The sequence below is a fragment of the Micrasema longulum genome, unplaced genomic scaffold (assembly GCF_059751315.1).
Source record: "Micrasema longulum isolate JH-2025_06_02 unplaced genomic scaffold, ASM5975131v1 h1tg000444l, whole genome shotgun sequence".
Taxonomy (NCBI): Eukaryota; Metazoa; Arthropoda; class Insecta; order Trichoptera; family Brachycentridae; genus Micrasema; species Micrasema longulum.
Genome location: NW_028277643.1, coordinates 561,409 through 581,254, shown reverse-complemented (window position 1 = coordinate 581,254; position 19,846 = coordinate 561,409). Strand labels below are relative to the sequence as shown.

Sequence of the window (19,846 nt, the reverse complement as noted above, 5' to 3'; positions counted from 1 at the left end):
CATGTGAGCTAATGTTAAATAATATAATTTAATATAATTCGTTGCTTAAAAAGTTACCGAGATTTGTCCGTTTTTGTTTTAATTATGTATAACTATAAATCTTTATATCTGATAATTTTATCAATTGTAACTGTTCTAGAATGAGTTAGTTGTATTTAAAAAGAAAAGGGCTTGCAAGAGTATTCAAAGTGTTTTTAATAAAAACATGTAATTATACTATCAATAAATATTTGAAAAACGTAAGTGAGTAATGTAAATATATAATTTAAAATGAATTTTGAAACTAGTTAACACCAGATACTCCTATGTTATTGGTAATATAAACTTTGTTAACCGTACGCGATTGCCAGTCGCAAAAATCCACCATTTAGCCACACATTATCCTGTTAGTTGAGAATAATAATAAATATTACTGATTTAATTTTTGCACGATCGCCTACCATGCAAGTGGTCTCGGGTTCGATTCCCGACATGTTTGACATGAAATATTTATTGAAAAGGCGTTTTTACACTAGAATATTTCATAGTCCATGGACAGGCACCCGAAGCGTAATACTGATCATCTTACCTTCATGTAACAAAAATGATCAAGCACCATTAGGCGTGCAAAGTGAATGATGATGATGGTGATTAATTTCATGATCGATGAAAATATATTTGACGTACTGTATCAGAAATAATTTATATTCATCTATTATCATTGAAATTCTACTAAGTTTTGCCTATTTTTTTACTTTGGTGAAGTAAAAGAGCTGAAACCTTTAATGATGTCTGTGAAATTCATCTGATTGAATGTTACACAGTGAGTAAAGTGGGCACTTTAACCAGCGAATGCCACACCAAAAATTTTGCAAATGTTTAGACTTCCATATCCCCTTCTAATTATATTTCCATCTCTGTAACAATAAACTTCACTCTAAATAACTCTCCCTAGGAAGCAAAATTCAGCCTTGTCTACAAATATTTGGATAAACAAAAAATACTGTTGATTTATTATATTCAAATGTTCAACTAAGTAATTTAAAAAAGTATCATGGCCCGGTATGTTTTTATGAAAAGCGAAATAATATTTAGGAATTTTACAGTTCAGCGCTGAAGATTTGTAATTATAGATGTTATTGTCATTTCAATTTCAGAATCAATTAAAAGTTTAAACTTAACTGAATTTATTGTAAGTAAACAAGAACAATAGATTCATTTGATTAAAAAACTTTTTGTTTATTAATCTGAGTGGGCGTCGCGCGGTCCAAAATGATGATGTAATAATTAAGTTTTAAAAGGATTAAAAATATTAACATATTACAACAGAGACGGAGAATATTTGGGAGAAGGGGATTTAGAAGTCTAGACATTTACAAGGCTTTTAATCTGCCGTTAGCTAATTTAAGTGGCCACTTTACACACTGCGTAACATTAAAAAAAACATGCATTAAACACTATCGGTTTTATGGTTCATAACCTCCTTTTTTTTAATGTTTCGTAAAAAAAACAATTTTTTCAACACTGAAATTTTAATATATTGAGTTTTTCTACTGACATTTCTTGGTGGAACTGCATTTTAAATTATAATAATTAAAAATAATATTTAGTTTTATTCTACTTTTATTTATAATTTTTTTACCAGTGACCGGGTTTCGTCGTAACCGACATCGTCAGACTGGTGGGAGACTAAACGAATTTCTATGTTATTTCTATGTTATGTATAATATTAGTTTAGTCTCCCACCAGTCTGACGATGTCGGTTACGATGAAACCCGGTCACTGGTAAAAAAATATGAATGAAAGTGAAATACAATTATTTAGTATTTTTATTATTATAATTACTTAAATTTTAGCCCAGCTCCGTTGTCACAAGTGGATAATTCACGGTAACTAAAATTTTAAATCTACATAATATATGAATGCAAATAATTATTATCATTATTATCATTCCCTCTTTCACATCTAATGGTGCGCGGGACACTGCATTGGAACACCAATCATAGCGTATTTTGTTAATTTTTTGGTACACGAAGTAAAAACGTTTCTTCGACGGCTTTAAAAATATTCGTGATTGAGAATTACATTAAGAAAATCAACGGTATTTGAATATTATCTTGATATAAACGTCTTTAGAAAGAAAATACAATAAAAACAGTTTTATTCACGTCTTTCGAATTCAAGAAATTAGATTTTATGAAATATTTAACACGAAAATAAATCTAGCATTTTTTTATTTATCTTAACAGGCATCTTTTACCCGTAAGTGTTGTTTTTTTTTATTATGTTTTTAACCATAGTAGTGTAGCTGTTTATCATTATCAATTTTCATTCAATATGTATCAATTAAATTAAAAGCGAAATTCTTTATTTAATCAACATATTACAACAGAGATGAAGAACATTAAAGAGAAGGTAATATAGAAGTCTAGGCATCTACAGGGCTTATGACCTATCAATGGCTGGTTTTAGTGGCCACTTTACACACTGTGTAACATTCACTATTCTGACTATATTTAAACATCTCTATTCCTTCAGTTATTTCATCTGTTTTTTTTATTTTATTTATTTACAATTTTAAAAAACCCGTTAGGGTTACATTAGAAATTTAATATTGTCTAGTCATTTTATGTTGATGTTGAAGGGAGTCGAATCCAGTCACTGTCTACAAAAGTTTGGACATTCTCAAAATATTGTTCTTTATTTTAAATAATGCATTGAATTTTCATTGTCATTCTTTCTCCGCATTTAATGATGCATAGGGCATTGCATTAGTACACCAAACTCAGCGTACCTTGACCATTTTTTGTTACATGAAAGCAGGATGATCAGTCTTCAGGTGCCAGTTTAGGAACTATGAAATATTCTACTGTAAATACACCCTTTTTCATGAATATTTCATGTCAACCATGCCGGGAATCGAACCCATGACCTCTTGCTTATAAATATTTATTGACGGCTTTATTATTATCACAAGACAATTCACTATTATGACGGAACAAATTCCAATGCTTTTGTGAGTTCCATATGTAACTCTCGTCATGAATGAGTTAATACCGCCAATGACAGGTCATAAGCTCCGTAATGCCTAGACATGCATGTTCCTATCTCTTAACTGTTCTGCATCTCTGTTAATATTGTAGTTCGCGCTCAGCCACCGTACGGGCTGGGCGTAAAATATCGTTGCTCTCCAACTGTAGCTTAATATTTGAAAATATGTTTTTGACTATAAGAAAACATTGAATTAGTGTTTAAAAGACGTTAATTTGTAGTTATGCTTTAGACAACTGTGGAAAAAAGAAGACTATTTATTTAACAGCATTGTTTTACACTTTATCCTTACCAAAATACGGGACAAATAATGGACAACGGAAAATTTTGAACAATAGTGCAACTGTAACTTAAAAATCATAAAACTTTATATGAATCCATTAAAACCGTTTAAGAATGCATCAACTTTTGACACAAAAGTATTCAAATTTAACTATCTGGAACACTACCCGCCATAATTACACCTATAATATTTTTACGAGACTGGACAATTACTGTGAAAGTAAGTACTACTGTTGTGTGTAAAATAAATAATAAACTGACACTCCGGAACGTGACTGTGGGCAATTGGAGTGGCTGCATCCATAAATAAAAAGGAAATGTTATTGAATGTACCTATTGTAAAAGAAATTTTTTTTTGTTAACGATGTATTTGTAATATATATTGAATTAAATAAAAAAATAAAAAACACACAACTGTGCTACTAAAAGTGAATTAACGATTGATAGATAGATACTTTCTTAAACGCCTACTTTTTAATAATTTACAAAATAATAAATCAAACTATACACGCGTTTGTCTAATAAAAATGTAAAAAAGTCAATTGAACAGCAGGAAAGTTATGTCTCATAAAACAAAACAATACGAACCAAAGTCATTGAAACGATATGCATCATCCCTTTGTAACGACACATGTGCATCAAACATCTTCCAGGAATTATCAAGTAACTAGTAGGCCACATGGCGACGGTATCTACCTATTATCTACAAAAGTTACTTCTCAGAAATCTATCTTTAATTTATAAAACATAATGTTAAAACAGTGCTTTATTTATTTAGTTTTTTATTGCTTTCTTCTTAGCATGAATACTTGACAAATTTAATACTTTGTTTACGTTTATGCTTTGTAAATTTATTGATATCATTTTTACTTGCTGGAATTAAACTCGTTCATGCGCTTTTAGCAAGACGACGATTGGTCTTCTAGCTTTCATATATAAATGTCATCAACTATAAAATAAAATGGGGTCTAAAATTCCAACCGTCCATGTGCTTAGTAGCTGCAAGACGTGTTGTAACCTTACTCCTTTTTATTATATATATTATCATTATTTTTTTTGAATTTCATAAATACACTAAATTCCTTTGCCAATTTTTTAAATGTGTAAATAGGGACTGGATTTCCTACCGTTCATGCGCTTTGTAGCGGCAAGACGTGCTGTAATCAGGCTCCTATCTGTTATAGTTAAAATTTATCTCACTTGGAAACGCGGAACTAGAATCCCAACTGTCCATGCGCTCCGTAGCTGTAAAACGTACTAGGATATTTATTTATTGTGTAGCGTCCTTAAGGCCCTTGAGGTGAATGATCCAACTACATTTATATTGTTTTTTATTATCATCATAATCATTTCCTTTTTGCACCCATGGAGCACTGCATTGTTTATATGAAATATTTAAGGTTCATACAGTAGACACTCTTTATAAAATAAATTATATTATACAAATGTATAAAGAAAAAATAAAATAATTTGGTGGCCTCCGTGGTGTAGTAGTCAAGACGCTTGACTCACACACAAAAGGTTCCGGTTTCGATTCCCGATTAGAAACACATGCATTAAAATGTGATTTTCATCAAGCCTGGGTGTTCTGTGATGTAATTCACCACTGTAATTGGGCCTCCTGGCCTGTTGTGGTGCAAAAAAACAAAAAAAAAAAGAAAAAATACGTCACTTAGATACCAACATAATATTAAAATTTTTATATTCCACACAAGTCATGGTCAAAATAACTTTGTCTTTAAAGGTGTACAAAATTATAATAATCTTCCCAACGAACTAAAAACTATTAAAAATAATATATCAATAAATAAATTTAACGTAAATCTAAGGAAATTTTTTTATACGGTGTAAAAACTACATTAAATTTTAATTAGTGTGAATGTATTATTGTTTTTTGTTTTTTCTTTACATATTGTATGTTTTTTTTTTCTCATGTTATCGTATTTAAAATTATATAAACTCTTATAAATAAACAACTACAACAGTGTAAGTCGCTCTCCAAGCACAAGAGTTAGTCTCTTTTTTTGGAGAGTTACAGTAATAACATTTACTAGATGTGTAAAAGTAGATATGTATAGGATTTCATTAAAATATGTACCTTTTATGAAATTTATTAATACAAAATATAAAAAATAAATATACATTCAATTATGTATTTCATAAGTTTAAGTGATTTTTAAGATTTGGCTGACCACGCAACCTAAGGTGTGCATTTTGCAAAAAACAGCCCGTCCTAGTAAAACTCTCATGTACGAGTATGTGTATTGATCATATTATTTTATATTTATATAAGGGTACTTAATAGAGAAATATCATATACTGCGAATATTAATACAAATATCAGAAATGGATTAAGAATGATGAATTGTATTGACAAAATCTGTATGGATATTGTGGAGAAATGTTTTCATTTATAACTTTAAAAAAGAAATTACAAAAAAATATATCACTCGAAAAACGCGACATGTTTTACATTGATAGTTGTGACCTCAAGATTCGTGATGATGTTCTTAAAAAATATGATCGGTCAGGAACAATGTTGAAAATAAACATGAATTGTGACTAATTAGGGGCGTGGCCAATGCAATGACCGTTTTTGCGGGAATTTAAAATTACAAATTTACAATATTTTGCTAGACAGTATTTTGTGGACCCTTATTACTTTAAAAATGTAAAAAAAAAGATATTTTCATATTGTAAAGAATCACTTTATTTGTTATAAAACCATTTAAAATAATTTTATAGCAATTTTGATGAAGTGTTTTAACCTAAAATATGCATTTTGCAGAAAACAGACCGATCTAACACCTCATACAATCTCTATGATGAGTATATATGAGATGACATTCATTGTTGTGAGATTTAGAAATCATGAAGAATATCACTTTCATCATTTTCGGAAGGTGATTTTTACGGTTTTTTTTGTACTAACGCTGCCTTTCCGTTTTTAGCAGAACATAGAATTGACCTTCCTGAACCCGATAAAACCATTATCCCCTTTTTAAAACAATATGGACTTGCTGTTTTCTGCACAACTACGCTCAAATGTTTTTAGTTGTAATATGTTAGACATATTATTTTTTGTGTGAAAATATCAGCCTCAACTCGAATAAGAATTTATCGTAGGTATCTTTTTTTAGAAAGGGGATTATTTTGTTCCCTGTCAAGTCTAAGTAGACTTGATATATTTTGAGAAATTTCGCCATGACAGCAATCAAAGCACAGTTTGTGCCAAAGGAGTAAAATAACTTTAATGATCAGGAATAATTGCTGTCAGAAACTCAATGTGAGGTCTACTTACATTGTTAGGGAGACCATTTATAGACGTGGAAAAAAAATATTTGAACGAAAATAGGAGGTTCATAATACTCATTGGTGGCCTCCGTGGTGTATTGGCTAAAACCCACGACTCACGCACGGAAGGTCCTGGAGTCAATTCCCGGTGAGAACACAAAAAAAAAAAAAAAATTTGCTCAAACCTGGATATCCTGTGCTGAACCTCCTGGCCTGTTGTGGTGCAAAAAAAATAATTTAAATGAATTAAAACATATTGGACGCAAAAAATATTTGCTTTTATTTGAATTATCCATTCGGGATTCTTCAGTATCAATCGAGAATTACGTCTTAATCATGCAATTATATTTTGATTTGCAATTTATAAAATTTGCATTTTTTTTTAACCCATCAGTTCTAATAGGATTTTTTAATTCTATATTTTCCCCCATAAAATTAACAAGTTCCTCATACATTCAGTTTAAAGTTATTTATTTAGTTTGTGTTGTAGGGTTAAGCCACCAAAAATGCGCAATTTTTATTTTAATACATTTTGAATAATAAAAAAACCAAGCAATAATCATATAAAAATACAATTATTTGATAAACAAAAAAAAAACATAGTTATTAAGTGAACAATACTAATAGTTAACATATTAAAACAGAGATGAAGAACAAATAAAGAAGAAAATATCTAGGAGTCTAAACATTTATTTAGCTTATGATCTGATATTGGGTGGTTTAAGTAAGCTAGATCCTTACAGGTCATGAATCCTGTAAATGCCTAGACTCCTATATTTAAATATTTGAAATTTTCCGGATCTGTGTTGTAATATATCAATATTACTATCTCCCAAGGGGGTTGAATCCAGTCCTTGTCACTCAAAATACTGTGATAATACTAAAAGTAATAAAAAAATATAAAAAAAGTGTTTTCAAGTACTTTTTCTTATTATAATATGCAAGAGAACGCACAACTAGTTTTGTTTTTTAAAATATATAATATTTAATGTAAAAGACAATTTGATTGAAAGTTTAGGCTATACTTATAGATAACCGATTAAATATGCAGCATTGTTATGAAACGTATTTTTTTATAAATCACGATCCATTCTCTTGTGTAGTGCGCACTCTTTGCTTGCTTTACCCTAATGGTGGTAATGCCCATAGAACAGGTAAACCAAAAGACTTAGCGGCCCTTCTGGCCTAGAATTGTGCGAGATACTAAATTCCTAGGTCGTCGATGACGATCTTTCGACTTTACTCGGCGGAACTAAGGGGCGCAGAGTTGACGTGGGAGAAGGCGAGAGTGCTGGTTGGCGATAGGGTCTCCTGGAGGCAACTGGCGATGTCCACGTGCTTCACTTAGGAGCGGATGTGGAAAAGAAGAAGAAGAAATAAATTTACTGAACACAAACGCCCATTAAACTTACCGTATAAGTAGTTGATTGTCATTGTGATTATTGTTGTACTGATTAGATACCTTTTTAGAAATCTATACTCTAATACAACTCCACTGATACACATTCACATAAAGATAAAACGGTACATTTTCATATTAGTTTCGGCTGAAAATGGTTTAAATTAATTTATAATAAACGCTGGATTTATGCCGATTAAATTTTCCGTTGGTCGGTGGGTGCTTTGCGGAATTTTGATATAATTACTGGAATAAACTGCTTAGGGAATGTGTTTTTAGATTCTCTGTGAAATTGATAACGGAGGATGTAAAATTTTTGTTTGATTAGCAGCTGTATTTTCATAAAATTTCAATTTCAACTCGAGTAAAGTACTTTTATGTTTTTTTTGTGAATATTATTTGAATTTACCCTCTTAATTACCATTATTTTTTTATTGACCGGTATAACAAATATGCCGGCCCCATGGTCTAATGGTCAGCACATTTGCCTACCATGAAAATGATCGAGATACGCTACGATTGGTAAACCAATTCAGTGCCCAATGCACCATTAGGTGCGGAGAAAAAATAATGATAACAACAAATATAGGGAAAATCTTTAAAAACGGTATATGAATATCTTATGCTTCTTTAAACAATTTATTTACAATTAATATCAGTAAGTTCCCACTTACTGACGTTTCTATGTCAACCGATGGAAATTAGAAGAACTGAAGAAAAAACATGGACGTTCAAACATGGTGCAGAATGGTGAATGTTACATAGGGCCTAAGGTGGCTTAAATCAGCCAATGACAGGTCATATTAACAGGCCTGGAGACCCAATTACAGAGGTGAATTACAATACAGAATACCCAGGCTTGAAAAAATAAAATAAAATTTATGAGTTCTCCCCGGGAATCGAACCCGAAACCTTCCATGCGTGAGTCAAGAGTCTTAACCATTACACCACGGAGGCCGCCTACTGGTTTCAAGACGTACACGACGCTTCGTCCGGACAATAATTAAACTACATAATAAATAAACATGAGAGGTGTATTCTGTATTCATAAGAAAAAAGGCGGCTATTTATTCGTGACGCTATGAATCAAACGTGGCCATATCCAGCCACCACCATTGTTGAGCTATTTTGTTATTTCGACGGCTTATGTCATTTAACATATTTATATTATTATGTTTAAACAAAACCATATCCTTTATTTCTGCTAAGAAAATAGTTTAAAAGGTACATATACTTAAATGGTTATATGTGGATCGACCACAGACAAAAAGTCCATTTACTCAGTTTCAGTTACAATGGAGGTAGCCACCGTGTGCGGTCCGTTCATATATTGGATGGAACCAATGCTTCCCCAAAAAATTGACCTCTATACAATCAGTATCTATTGATTTTAAAAAAATAAAATCAGTATACGAGTATATTAACTAATTCTTTGAATAACTACAGATTTTTTTTATTATTGGCTTGTTGTTTTAATCAAAGCCATCTGAGAATGTTCATTCATCGATAACGTCCAAAAATTTGCGACAACCCCACACACAATATTTCGACCGCGCAGTTATGCGCAAATTGTTAAAAAATATAAAATTTATCGCACTTTGTCTGTTTCTGGATTATGGAACTACGCAAGTGCTTTAGTTCCTTTGGGGTGGGACGTCAGTACAGTATTTTGCAAGTCCGCGCATGCCCAAACAGAGATCTTGAATATTTTTGGAACCAATCCTAACAAACACATCCAGGTTCATTTTCTATGTATTGTCAATATTTTAAAACAAATTAAGCACTTAAATCGGTTGACACGATGGCATTATAAAATTAAACTATGACATATAACTATTTTATACTAAAATTATGGCAAAAAAATGCTTTATAGTTTATTTTAAAGGGCCTAATTTGAATTTCTGTGTTAGTAGTAAGTAGGCACAAATTTTACCTAATGTACCCAGTACCAAATGACTGCCTTCCTAATCGAAAACTTCACCGCACGCCCTGGTAGCCACGTTTGTTTTTTAGTGTCAAATTCGCAAGTCATATTTTGACGACACTTTTAAGTATTTATCAACTTAACGCAATTTTTAAATAACTAAAATAACCGTCAGCAAAAAAGTATGTCAATTGATTTTAAGCAAAAAATCTATATGTATCATACCTATCATACGCCGTGTTTCTGCCTTTTTATCTCTAGATACTGTGTTTTTGCTTATACATTCATAAAAAATTTAAAATTTAATAGGTGTTTCGTACTGAAATATATTTTTTTTTGCTTTTTGTTTTATTTATTTTTTTCTTTTCTTTTATTTAGGAAACATACAGTACAGTAACAAAGTTTAATATTTTATACAATAAGACTTAATTTTAATGGACCAGTGAAGTTTCCATATTATAAAGCAATTATAAGTAAGGTTAATTAGGAAAGTATAAAAAAGAGAAGGAAAAAGAAAAACATAAATGAAAGTTGTTTAAAAATTTAAATTTAAGTAAAAAAAATATATTTTAAAGTTTGTAGTTTGTAGTGAGTATTTACAAATGGAAATAATATTAAAAATGAAAAAAAATTGTAAGAGTAATTAAAAATTAAGAATTGAAATAAAGAATGAAAAACATGCTCAGATGTAAAAATAAAATAAAATAATAATATTTTTTTTTTTAAAAAAAGGAAAAACATAAATATACACATATTTATTTTAAGGGATTCAAAGAAACGATGAGAAGAATCTTTAAGTGATATATAAGACAGTAAATTTAAGTCAATTTAAAAAACATCTTCAAAATTAATGACACATTATAGTAAGAGCAGCAGTATATTGATTTTATTTACATATATAATAAAAGTAATTAAAAGTAGTTAAAAAGTATAAAAACATAATGCAGCAGAGAAAAAGGAAAAAAAAAGAAGGAATAACAAGTATAGCAAGTAATCTTTAAAATTTGAAAAAGCAATATAAGCAGAAGATTTTATTCCAAGAGTCTTTTTTTTTTTTTCACATTGTTCGAAATTTCTTATCTACTTAACTCAATTTTGTCGCAAATCTGTTTTTTATTTATGAGGACAGTATTAATTAAACGTGTATAGTAGGATTTGCATTTTGGAAACCGGTAAACAAATAAAAGTCGGTAAGTGGGTTATATACAAATATTTACGAACATTTTTTCAATGTTTAGCCACAAAACTGATACACTATTTTTTTTTTAACACGTTCTGTGTTATTTCAAAGATTCACCAATCAACAAAAACAAATTACCTAACTTCACTTATCTTCCCTAATCCATTAAAATAACTTATCTTTCCGATATCTTTTAATTATATTTAACGTTAAATTTCAAAATTCCACTCTGGTTCATGTGCATTTTTTTGTTATCTTTTGACACCTGAATTTGACTGCCAGAAAAAAATTCACCGAACAAAAGTGTACATTTTGCTCATGAAATAAAATTCTTTTCTTACAAAAGATAAGACCCAAGCTGTATTTTTAACGAAAGTTTGGAAGTTTGTCTTTTCGATTTAGCCATGACACATTTAGCTTTAAAATTTGATCACAACTTTAAAAATATTCGAAAGGTAGCGGCAGTCTTGTTTTCTAATATTTTAGAGTGCTATCGCTTACATTATGTAAATTAACTTGTATCATGATTGATACGTGTAGTTTTCCTTTGAAATTGTGATATGCTAGCTAAGCATGTAACAAAAAAATATTTGGCAAAGCTTAATCTTTAGAATCTTGTAAACAAAACTGTCACAAGTAAAAATTTGGCTAAACGAAAAACAAAATTACAACAAACCATCACGCCGTTTCCCCGTAAGGGTAGGCAAAAAGAGTAGAACGTCAAAACACTCTATCTTTACATACAGATCTCGCTTTTTCTACATTCATACGCGCGCTGATTATTCCGACTTTTGACATGTCCATCTTCAAGTATTTGTTAGATTTAGTCATGTCATGTCTTTCTCGGTCTTCATCTATTTCTGCATCCATCAACATTCGCATTGTAAATATTCTTAGCCGTTCTTTTGCTGTACATTCATTCTACATGTCTAAACCAGCGCAGAGCTCCTTTCTTGATTTTGTCAATAATGCTTGTATCAGCCTTAAATAATGTACGGATCTCAACAATTGTGCATCTATCGTACAAAGTTTTACCACATATTTGCTAGAAAGATCGCATTTCGACAGCATTCATCCTACTTTCATCCCTGTTTTTCCAAGTCCATACTTCGCTCCCATACATCAGGGTCAGGACCAGGACTTCGTTGCGAACTGCCAATTGCACCTCTTGTGACAAACATTTATTTGCCAAGGTCGATTCATTTCGCAAAATGTTTTTTCGGTCGATTGCTTATGCCATGAACTCAATTTTTTGTAAGTAAAACAAAAATCTAGAATCATGTGATTTTTAAAATAACCATTTCTTTGTATTGTCATACTTCTCAAATTAATTTTAATTGGATTTGAAGCTACTGTTAATCTGATTAAGGATTTGGAACTACAATGAGACCGCTCTATTAAGGTTTTAAGTATCTTAGTTGTAGTGCGAAAAGATTACAGAAAGTAAACTCCTCTTTGCAAACGTTTTGAACTTTTTCAAAGGTGGTGAATGGTTATTATATTTATTTATTCATGCATTTCATAATTTATATATATCCAGTTTTTTGTTCACTTTGCCTAGTTGTGTGAAACAGTGCTTATGAGTTTCTTGTTGTTTTACTGTCGAATGCTTAATTATTTAAACTTTCTACTGAATATGATGTATAATTTTTAGTTTATTTTTTAAAATATAAATCTTGTATAATTTTTAGTTTCACTTTTTTTTATAAATCTTGGGTAAAAGGAAATTCATGTTTTTAAAAAAAAAAATTATTTATAGTAAGCCAAATATGTTAATATTTTAAATGTTTGTAAAAGGCGGATTTGCCGTTTATGTTTATAAAATAAAATAAATAAATAAATATGATTTGATTTGATTTTAATTGTGATTCTTTAATTCCTTCTTCTTTGCTCACATTAAATGAAAAATAATATAAAAATCACACACATGTATGATGTTTTGAGTTGACGACAAAATTAGGTATGATCAAATTGTCGGAGGATCAAAACGTCCTACGGACCGGTGATTGCCCGAGTGTGGTAAATAGGATAGAGAACTACATTGTCGCAATACTAATCGATCATTTTTTACAGAAATAAACGAAAAATTTAAAGTAAATAAAAAAAAGTAAATAAAGAAGGGGCGTCTCCAACATTAGTGGGTAGATTATGCCACAATCTAGCGGCTACTACTGCGAAAGAGGAGGCAAGAAAATTAGAGCGATGATAGGGTATTAAAAGGGTTTTCTCGTTACTAGAACGAAGAGATAGTCTGTGTTGTGAAAGAGGTTGGATGAGCTCTCTCAGATAAACAGGCGAAGTGGGATTATTTAAAATATTGTGAAGAAGTGATAGAATGTGAATGTTTCTTCTATGCCTGATACTGAGCCAGTGTAGTTGCGTGCGATACTCGGTTATGTGGTCAAATTTGCGAAGATTAAAGATATGACGAATGCAAATATTCTGCAATTGTTCTAACTTATCAAGCAATTCAGAGTTAGCATCTGGATAACATACATCCGCGTAGTCAAGGAGTGGAAGAAGTAAGCTCTGGACTAATGTTACCTGAACATTAATTGGCGAGAAATTCTGTAAGCTTTTAAGTGAGTGCAAACTGCTAACATTATTAGTTTTATGCTTCAAGTATTATTAGTTTTTTGCCTCCAAGTACCCATCTAGAGTCTAATATTGTACTATAAAAGCAGTATTTTTAATAAATAATTCATGCCTATAATATCGGAAATAAAATTCAAGACATCTTACATAGAAGGCAAATATATTAACCAGTAAACAACGAGGCAATTAAAGATCATTAATAAAAAAAACAACAATTTTAGATACACCGCATTTTAGTTTGCAGGGGTAACAATATACGCTTTATTTTCTCAAGACAAATTTCTTGTCTATTTCGAGCGTAAACTTTAAGGAAACTTGATTGTATTATGTAAATTCAGATTAAGCCCGCAGAATTGTAAATATTGGGATGATTCATTAATCATGGATGCAAAACTTTCAAAAAGATAACTTAAACAGTTTGGAATAAGTTTGGAATTTTAGGCCTTAACCACCGAAAACTGAACAAACGCTTATTAAGAGTTAAACTTATAACAAAATGAAACTGTACTGTATTGTAGTAAGTTTGCATAAGACAGCAATATAAATAATGCAAGCCTTTTTTTAGTCCAGTCACACTTAAGCATCTCTATTTTAAATAAATAAATTAAGCGCTTTTTTTTATCAAAAGTTTAGTTACCGATTCTGTATATTCTATCATATACGGACGGAAAGTCAATTAAAGTTTGCATATACCATTTGAAGCCTTCAATATAAAAAAATACACTAAGCGTATAAAATCTACACAATCAAAGTTTGAATCGTATCGTAATTTTAGACGGTTTGCTCTGAATACAGGCCCAAAATAATGTACGTTGGTACTTACGTAAAATCAAAGCACTTCAAACTCGCAGGAACACGGCTGACATCATGTTTATGCAAAAAATATTAATTAAAGTTATAGATTGTCCTAAGTTTCTATTACATATTAATATTACAGTCCATAATTTAATCATATCGATATTAATACTATATCGTAACATCACTTAAAAAAATAAATTAATAAACAAATTCGAGTAATGATGTTGTGCCTTGAATCCAGAGCTTTTATACATATGTGTACCTTACATACACAGTAAAAGTACACTTTATGGTCAGCTATATTACTAATATACAATTATGTGCAACCGTGCAATCGATATTCAATAGTATTTTTTTTTTTTATTAATTTTTTTTTTTTAATAAATTTTACTTACATACTAATATTATTACAAGCTGTGACAAAAATGGCTGATCGCCTTAACTTTATGTAACAAAAATGATCAAGATACGCTGCGATTGGTGTACCAATGTAATGCCTTATGGACCATTAGGTGCAGAAAGGGAATGATGATCATGATAATGTTTGTCACCAATATTAAGAGGAAATCCATAATTGGACCTTGTGAAATGTATTAATTAAAGCTAACTTATACTTTTATTATTGTCGGTTGACTTTCCAATAAAATAATGTTATATTAAAATAAGAAAAAAAAAGTCATTTTGTAAACTAAAAAAAATCATAACTGGATGTCACATTTTTCGAAAATTTCAAAATGTATTTCACTCGAAATTAACCTGGATGTTTTGTAAAGCAGCCATTGTAAAAAAAATCATAAAAACAAAGTTACAATTATTGAGATATAGTATAAAGAGATAACACTCCATACGAGTCCGAGCTAATATGTTAATTCATGTACTTGTCCTGGTTCATATATAGGACAAAGCGGGAGAGCAATTCAATATAGAAAGAAAATTTAGCTTCACATATATAAAACAACGATATATCAAACTATGCATCACATTAAAATAGATAAAAACATAATTTTGACAAATCAAAAAACATAAAAAATTTACATGTAGGACATAAAGGTCAAAATTAGATGGATTAGAAATTTTAGAAATAAATAGGATAAAAAGTAATAGCGATAGAATTTTAATAAATCAGCAGATAGAATTCAAAAACTCACCCTTATTAGCTCCCTTAGTTGAACCCTGTACATTGTAATAAAACAATATTTTTTTTTCATAGAATAGAATCTACTCTTAAAGTACACCGCCAACACATGTTTCAATAATTTGTCTCACTCTGTTTCATTAAAATATAGCGTATTATTTCTTTTTCAACTTATTTTTAAATGTACCTTCACTCTATATAATATTCACCAGTCTGAAGGTGCCCATTAGAGGGTAAAAGCGCCAATTGGTCAAAAAAATAAGTGGAAATGTATTTTTAAATTAATAATTTATATGTAAATATTAGTTATTACATCATTTCTTATTTACACCAAAAGTCTAATTTGGTTAGGTAGAGAACCGGTGGAATACGCACTGACAATCATATTTTTAAGAAAATACATTTTTTGTTGACGCATTTGTTGTAAACATTGTGTTGACTAAAAATATTGTCAAAGGAACACTATTTTAAAAAAACAGAATAAAATATTATGTAAAATAATATTTACTTTTTTTATGTCCATTAAAAATACATTATCGCTTTTATAACATGTGCTTAAAGCTTTTCCCACAACATTCTTATCTTTTCAGATAAGAACGAGTATGCTTAAAGTTGAAAGTAATATTCAGAACAGAAAATGTTATAAATAATATTACATATTTTACTAGCGTTTCAAAGCATCGTTTAGTATTGGTTAAGCATCTCCTGAGCTCAGATAAAGAACATGTAAGTTTCTATTCACCTTTAAAAGCACTCATGTACTTAGTTTTCAACTTACCTTTTGATGGGATCTACTCCTAAGGCCACACTTAGTACTGCACCGATCATACAAGCCAAGAATATACCGGCTAATAGATTTCTTTTGAATGAAGAAGGAGGATTGAGGTTAGGATTCTGAAAAACCATAATTCATTATTTGTTATTGTATAAAGTATCAAATCAAGCAAAAAATATAAGACTAATGAACAGAAAAACAGCGGCTTCAAAGGCTCATTGAATAAGAGTTTCATTTTTTGCAACTAGTGACCAGAGAAAACAATGGAAATGGAATATCTTAGGCCTGGTGTGCAGTTGTTTACTGACTAATTAGTAACAGTTTGAAATCGAAAGCGATAGTAACAATTATTGTAAAAGCAGATTTTTTTTATTAAAAAAAAAATGTATTCTGTAATGTTAACGGCGTGGCATTGCGAATTGCACTGAATTAATATGAATATTTTCACGATATTTTTTTTGGTAATCTTCAAATAAACCTTAACACATAAGAAAAAAAATGTATCACATATTTGGGTATATAAGATAATTTTAAATGAAATATTTTGTCCATCCGGATCTCAAAGATGAAAATCGGAAATGAAAAAATATCGATTAACCTGAGACAAATATATTAAATATTAATTTCAGAGAAACAAATTACATCACTAAGCAAGGCAAACATAAATTTTTAGTAAGATAAAAAAAACGGTGGTTATAAGGCGGCTATTTCCTAACCTCAGGACAACTGAGGTTAACCTAAGATAACTTCAGTGACTCGTGTGAGTTTTCTCATACAGTATGTGAAAGGTTAATATTACTGATAGAACGCCTAAAATTGCGTTCTTCTGGAAGGCGCTTCCGTAAGGACAGCCCGGAGGGCACGGGTCCTGCCAGCAGGACTTATTTTATGGTACGATTTGTATTATTGAATGATCTATATTGCTAGTGGAACGTATTTTTGTATTTTTTTTTCATCAAACATATAGCTTTTGCCAGTATTTGGACTCCACGTCTTATACTTACAGCCTTTTCCATTAGACTGTAACATAATTTTTAAAATTGCCATAAGAGAAAGAAACGCACTGTGTATTAAAAAAAAACACCATCATATTTCAAATCTAGAAAACCTAATAAAAATGTGCGTTCTACCGATAGGTCGCAAACCCTGCTGGTTTGACTCTGGACGTTCTATCATTGAATTATCAGTATCTTCTGGGCCCCGATTACAATGGGAAGTTAACAGAGTTATTTCATATCGTCGATAAATAAAAATCGATATATGTGTACAAAAATTAGTTTATATGCATGAATATTTAAAGTATTTTCACCGGTTACCTATAATTGAACATGTTTAAAAGAAAAAAAATGTAAAAGGTCTTAAGAATAATTGATATTTCAGAATCATATGACTTCATTTTTATAGTAAATCACTAAACAATAAGATATTCAATAAAATAAATTAGTAATAAAATGGTAACTGGATTTAGGTAGAGAAAAATCGGAAAACTATCTTTAAAACATTCTAAAATAATAAATGGTATACATATTGTATAACTTTATAATAAATTAACTAGTAGGTAGTCATGTTATGGTTTATTTTTGCATAAAATGTCTGCCTTAAAACAGGTTGTACCTAGTTAGGCAGACTAGACATAATCCAGAGAAATCTATTACTTAAATATGTATGTAGTAGATAAAGAAATTGTAATTTTTGTCAATTAACGATTATTATTTTTATTACTAAGATACAAAGGAGCATTCATTGCGTGTTAAAAAAAGCAAAAAAATCCATATTCTATTAGAACTTATTTTACATAGAATTCAATTTTAAAAATGAATAGTCCTTCAACCTACATACGCATTTTTTAATCATTTCTCAAAGTTTTCGTTGAAAAATGAATACAAATAGCATTTATTGTGAAATACGAATGGATGAATTATTGACAAATGTCATACATCAAATGTAAAAACGTTGACAGTTTCGTGACAAAATTTCAATAAAGATCGCCTTGAAATATGCGACACTCTCACGCACGTCTAAAAGTGACAGCCCTTATGAAGATTTGTTGTGACGCTTGGCTGTTATATATGATGAAAAAATAACGAGTTTATTTCATACTATTACTCACATCTTCTCCTTGTGTACCGCAGAAATTAGCGCCGCAAATTTCTCTAACGTCAGCGCTTGTAGAATTGTTGAATATTTCTTCAGTTTTCATGAGGACTTCTTTCACGAAGCTTTTTGATGATGAAGATTCTTCAAAAGGGTCGGCCATTGATAAAACTGAGAAAAAATATTATGAGGTTAATAAACGTTTTTTTACTCTTCTCTACATCAAATTATTGAAAAGCGCTGCATTGGTACTCCAATATTGTAGAATATTATTTATTCGGTCTATGAACAATGATAAAAATATTTAAAATATAGAAATATTCCAATTTAAAAAAGGCACTTTTAAGTTTTCATCAATTACGCGTAAACACTTATAAAATGCTATTTAAATAAAATTAACAGTATTTAAAAAAAATTAAACTGTAAAAATTAATTCATTCATATCAAAACGCATCTTGTATACACTTCTTAAACCAAAACAATCTTGTGTCAATCTCTGTGTATTTAATAGTGTTCAATAATCTGCACATTCCTGATATTGGATTGAAGAAGGACACATTATTCTTGTAAAATTCACATTTAATGTTTTTGGGTTGGTCAAGCTATGTCCATTGGGAACACTAATTTCTAAATGACTTAAACAGCATGAACTTTCCAATTTACCATGAACAATATTATGTAAATACAAAAGGTCATTTAACTTGCTTCTAGGTTCCATCGTATTGAAGTTAAAGTGTTGAAATATCTTTTTGTATCTATTAAGTGTGGAACTTAAGTGCTATTTGAGCGATAAATGTCTTAGATTTTTTTTAAAACTATTAATTAATTAATAAATATGGGCAAAATAATCAGTAACTCAACGGTGACGAAAGAAATAATTTTGATTAATGTCTCAGCCAAGACAAAGAAATAATTGGAGAATACGGAAATCTAGGCATCTACAAAGCTTATGACCTGTTATTGGCTGGCTGGAGTATATATAGTAAACATATGTTTTAATTTTTTTTTTGAGAATGAATTGATTGATGTTGATTTAACAAAACAATTTATTAAAATTTGCTCCAAACAAAAAGAACCATTGATAAAATTGTTTTGAACAAAAAGCACATGTCAGAAATGCTTTTACGTTAAGTAAGGGGATAAAAATAGCATTTTATAATACTTCTGTTGATCGACGCGTTTAAAACATTGATTTTCACTGGAATATTTAATGATTTTTGTAATGTACCTGAAGCTTAAAACACATTATATCAAATCATTACGAAACTAATAATAATGAATAAAAAAACATTTAAATTAAATAGCTTAAAACGTACGTACAGTATAAAACAGATTAATAA

General features: G+C 30.0%; 1 protein-coding gene across 2 annotated transcripts in view; it reads right to left on the bottom strand.

Annotated features, from left to right (window-relative positions):
* Positions 1 to 19,846, bottom strand: part of LOC148281518 (UNC93-like protein) — a 226,336-nt gene that overhangs the window by 82,451 nt on the left and 124,039 nt on the right. For both annotated transcript variants that reach the window (XM_088226600.1, XM_088226599.1), the window contains exons 5-6: positions 18,523 to 18,677; positions 16,416 to 16,531 (exon numbers count right to left, since the gene is read on the bottom strand). In XM_088226600.1, the coding sequence (XP_088082726.1) occupies positions 16,416 to 16,531; positions 18,523 to 18,677 (271 nt within the window). The remainder of the gene's footprint in view (positions 1 to 16,415; positions 16,532 to 18,522; positions 18,678 to 19,846) is intronic.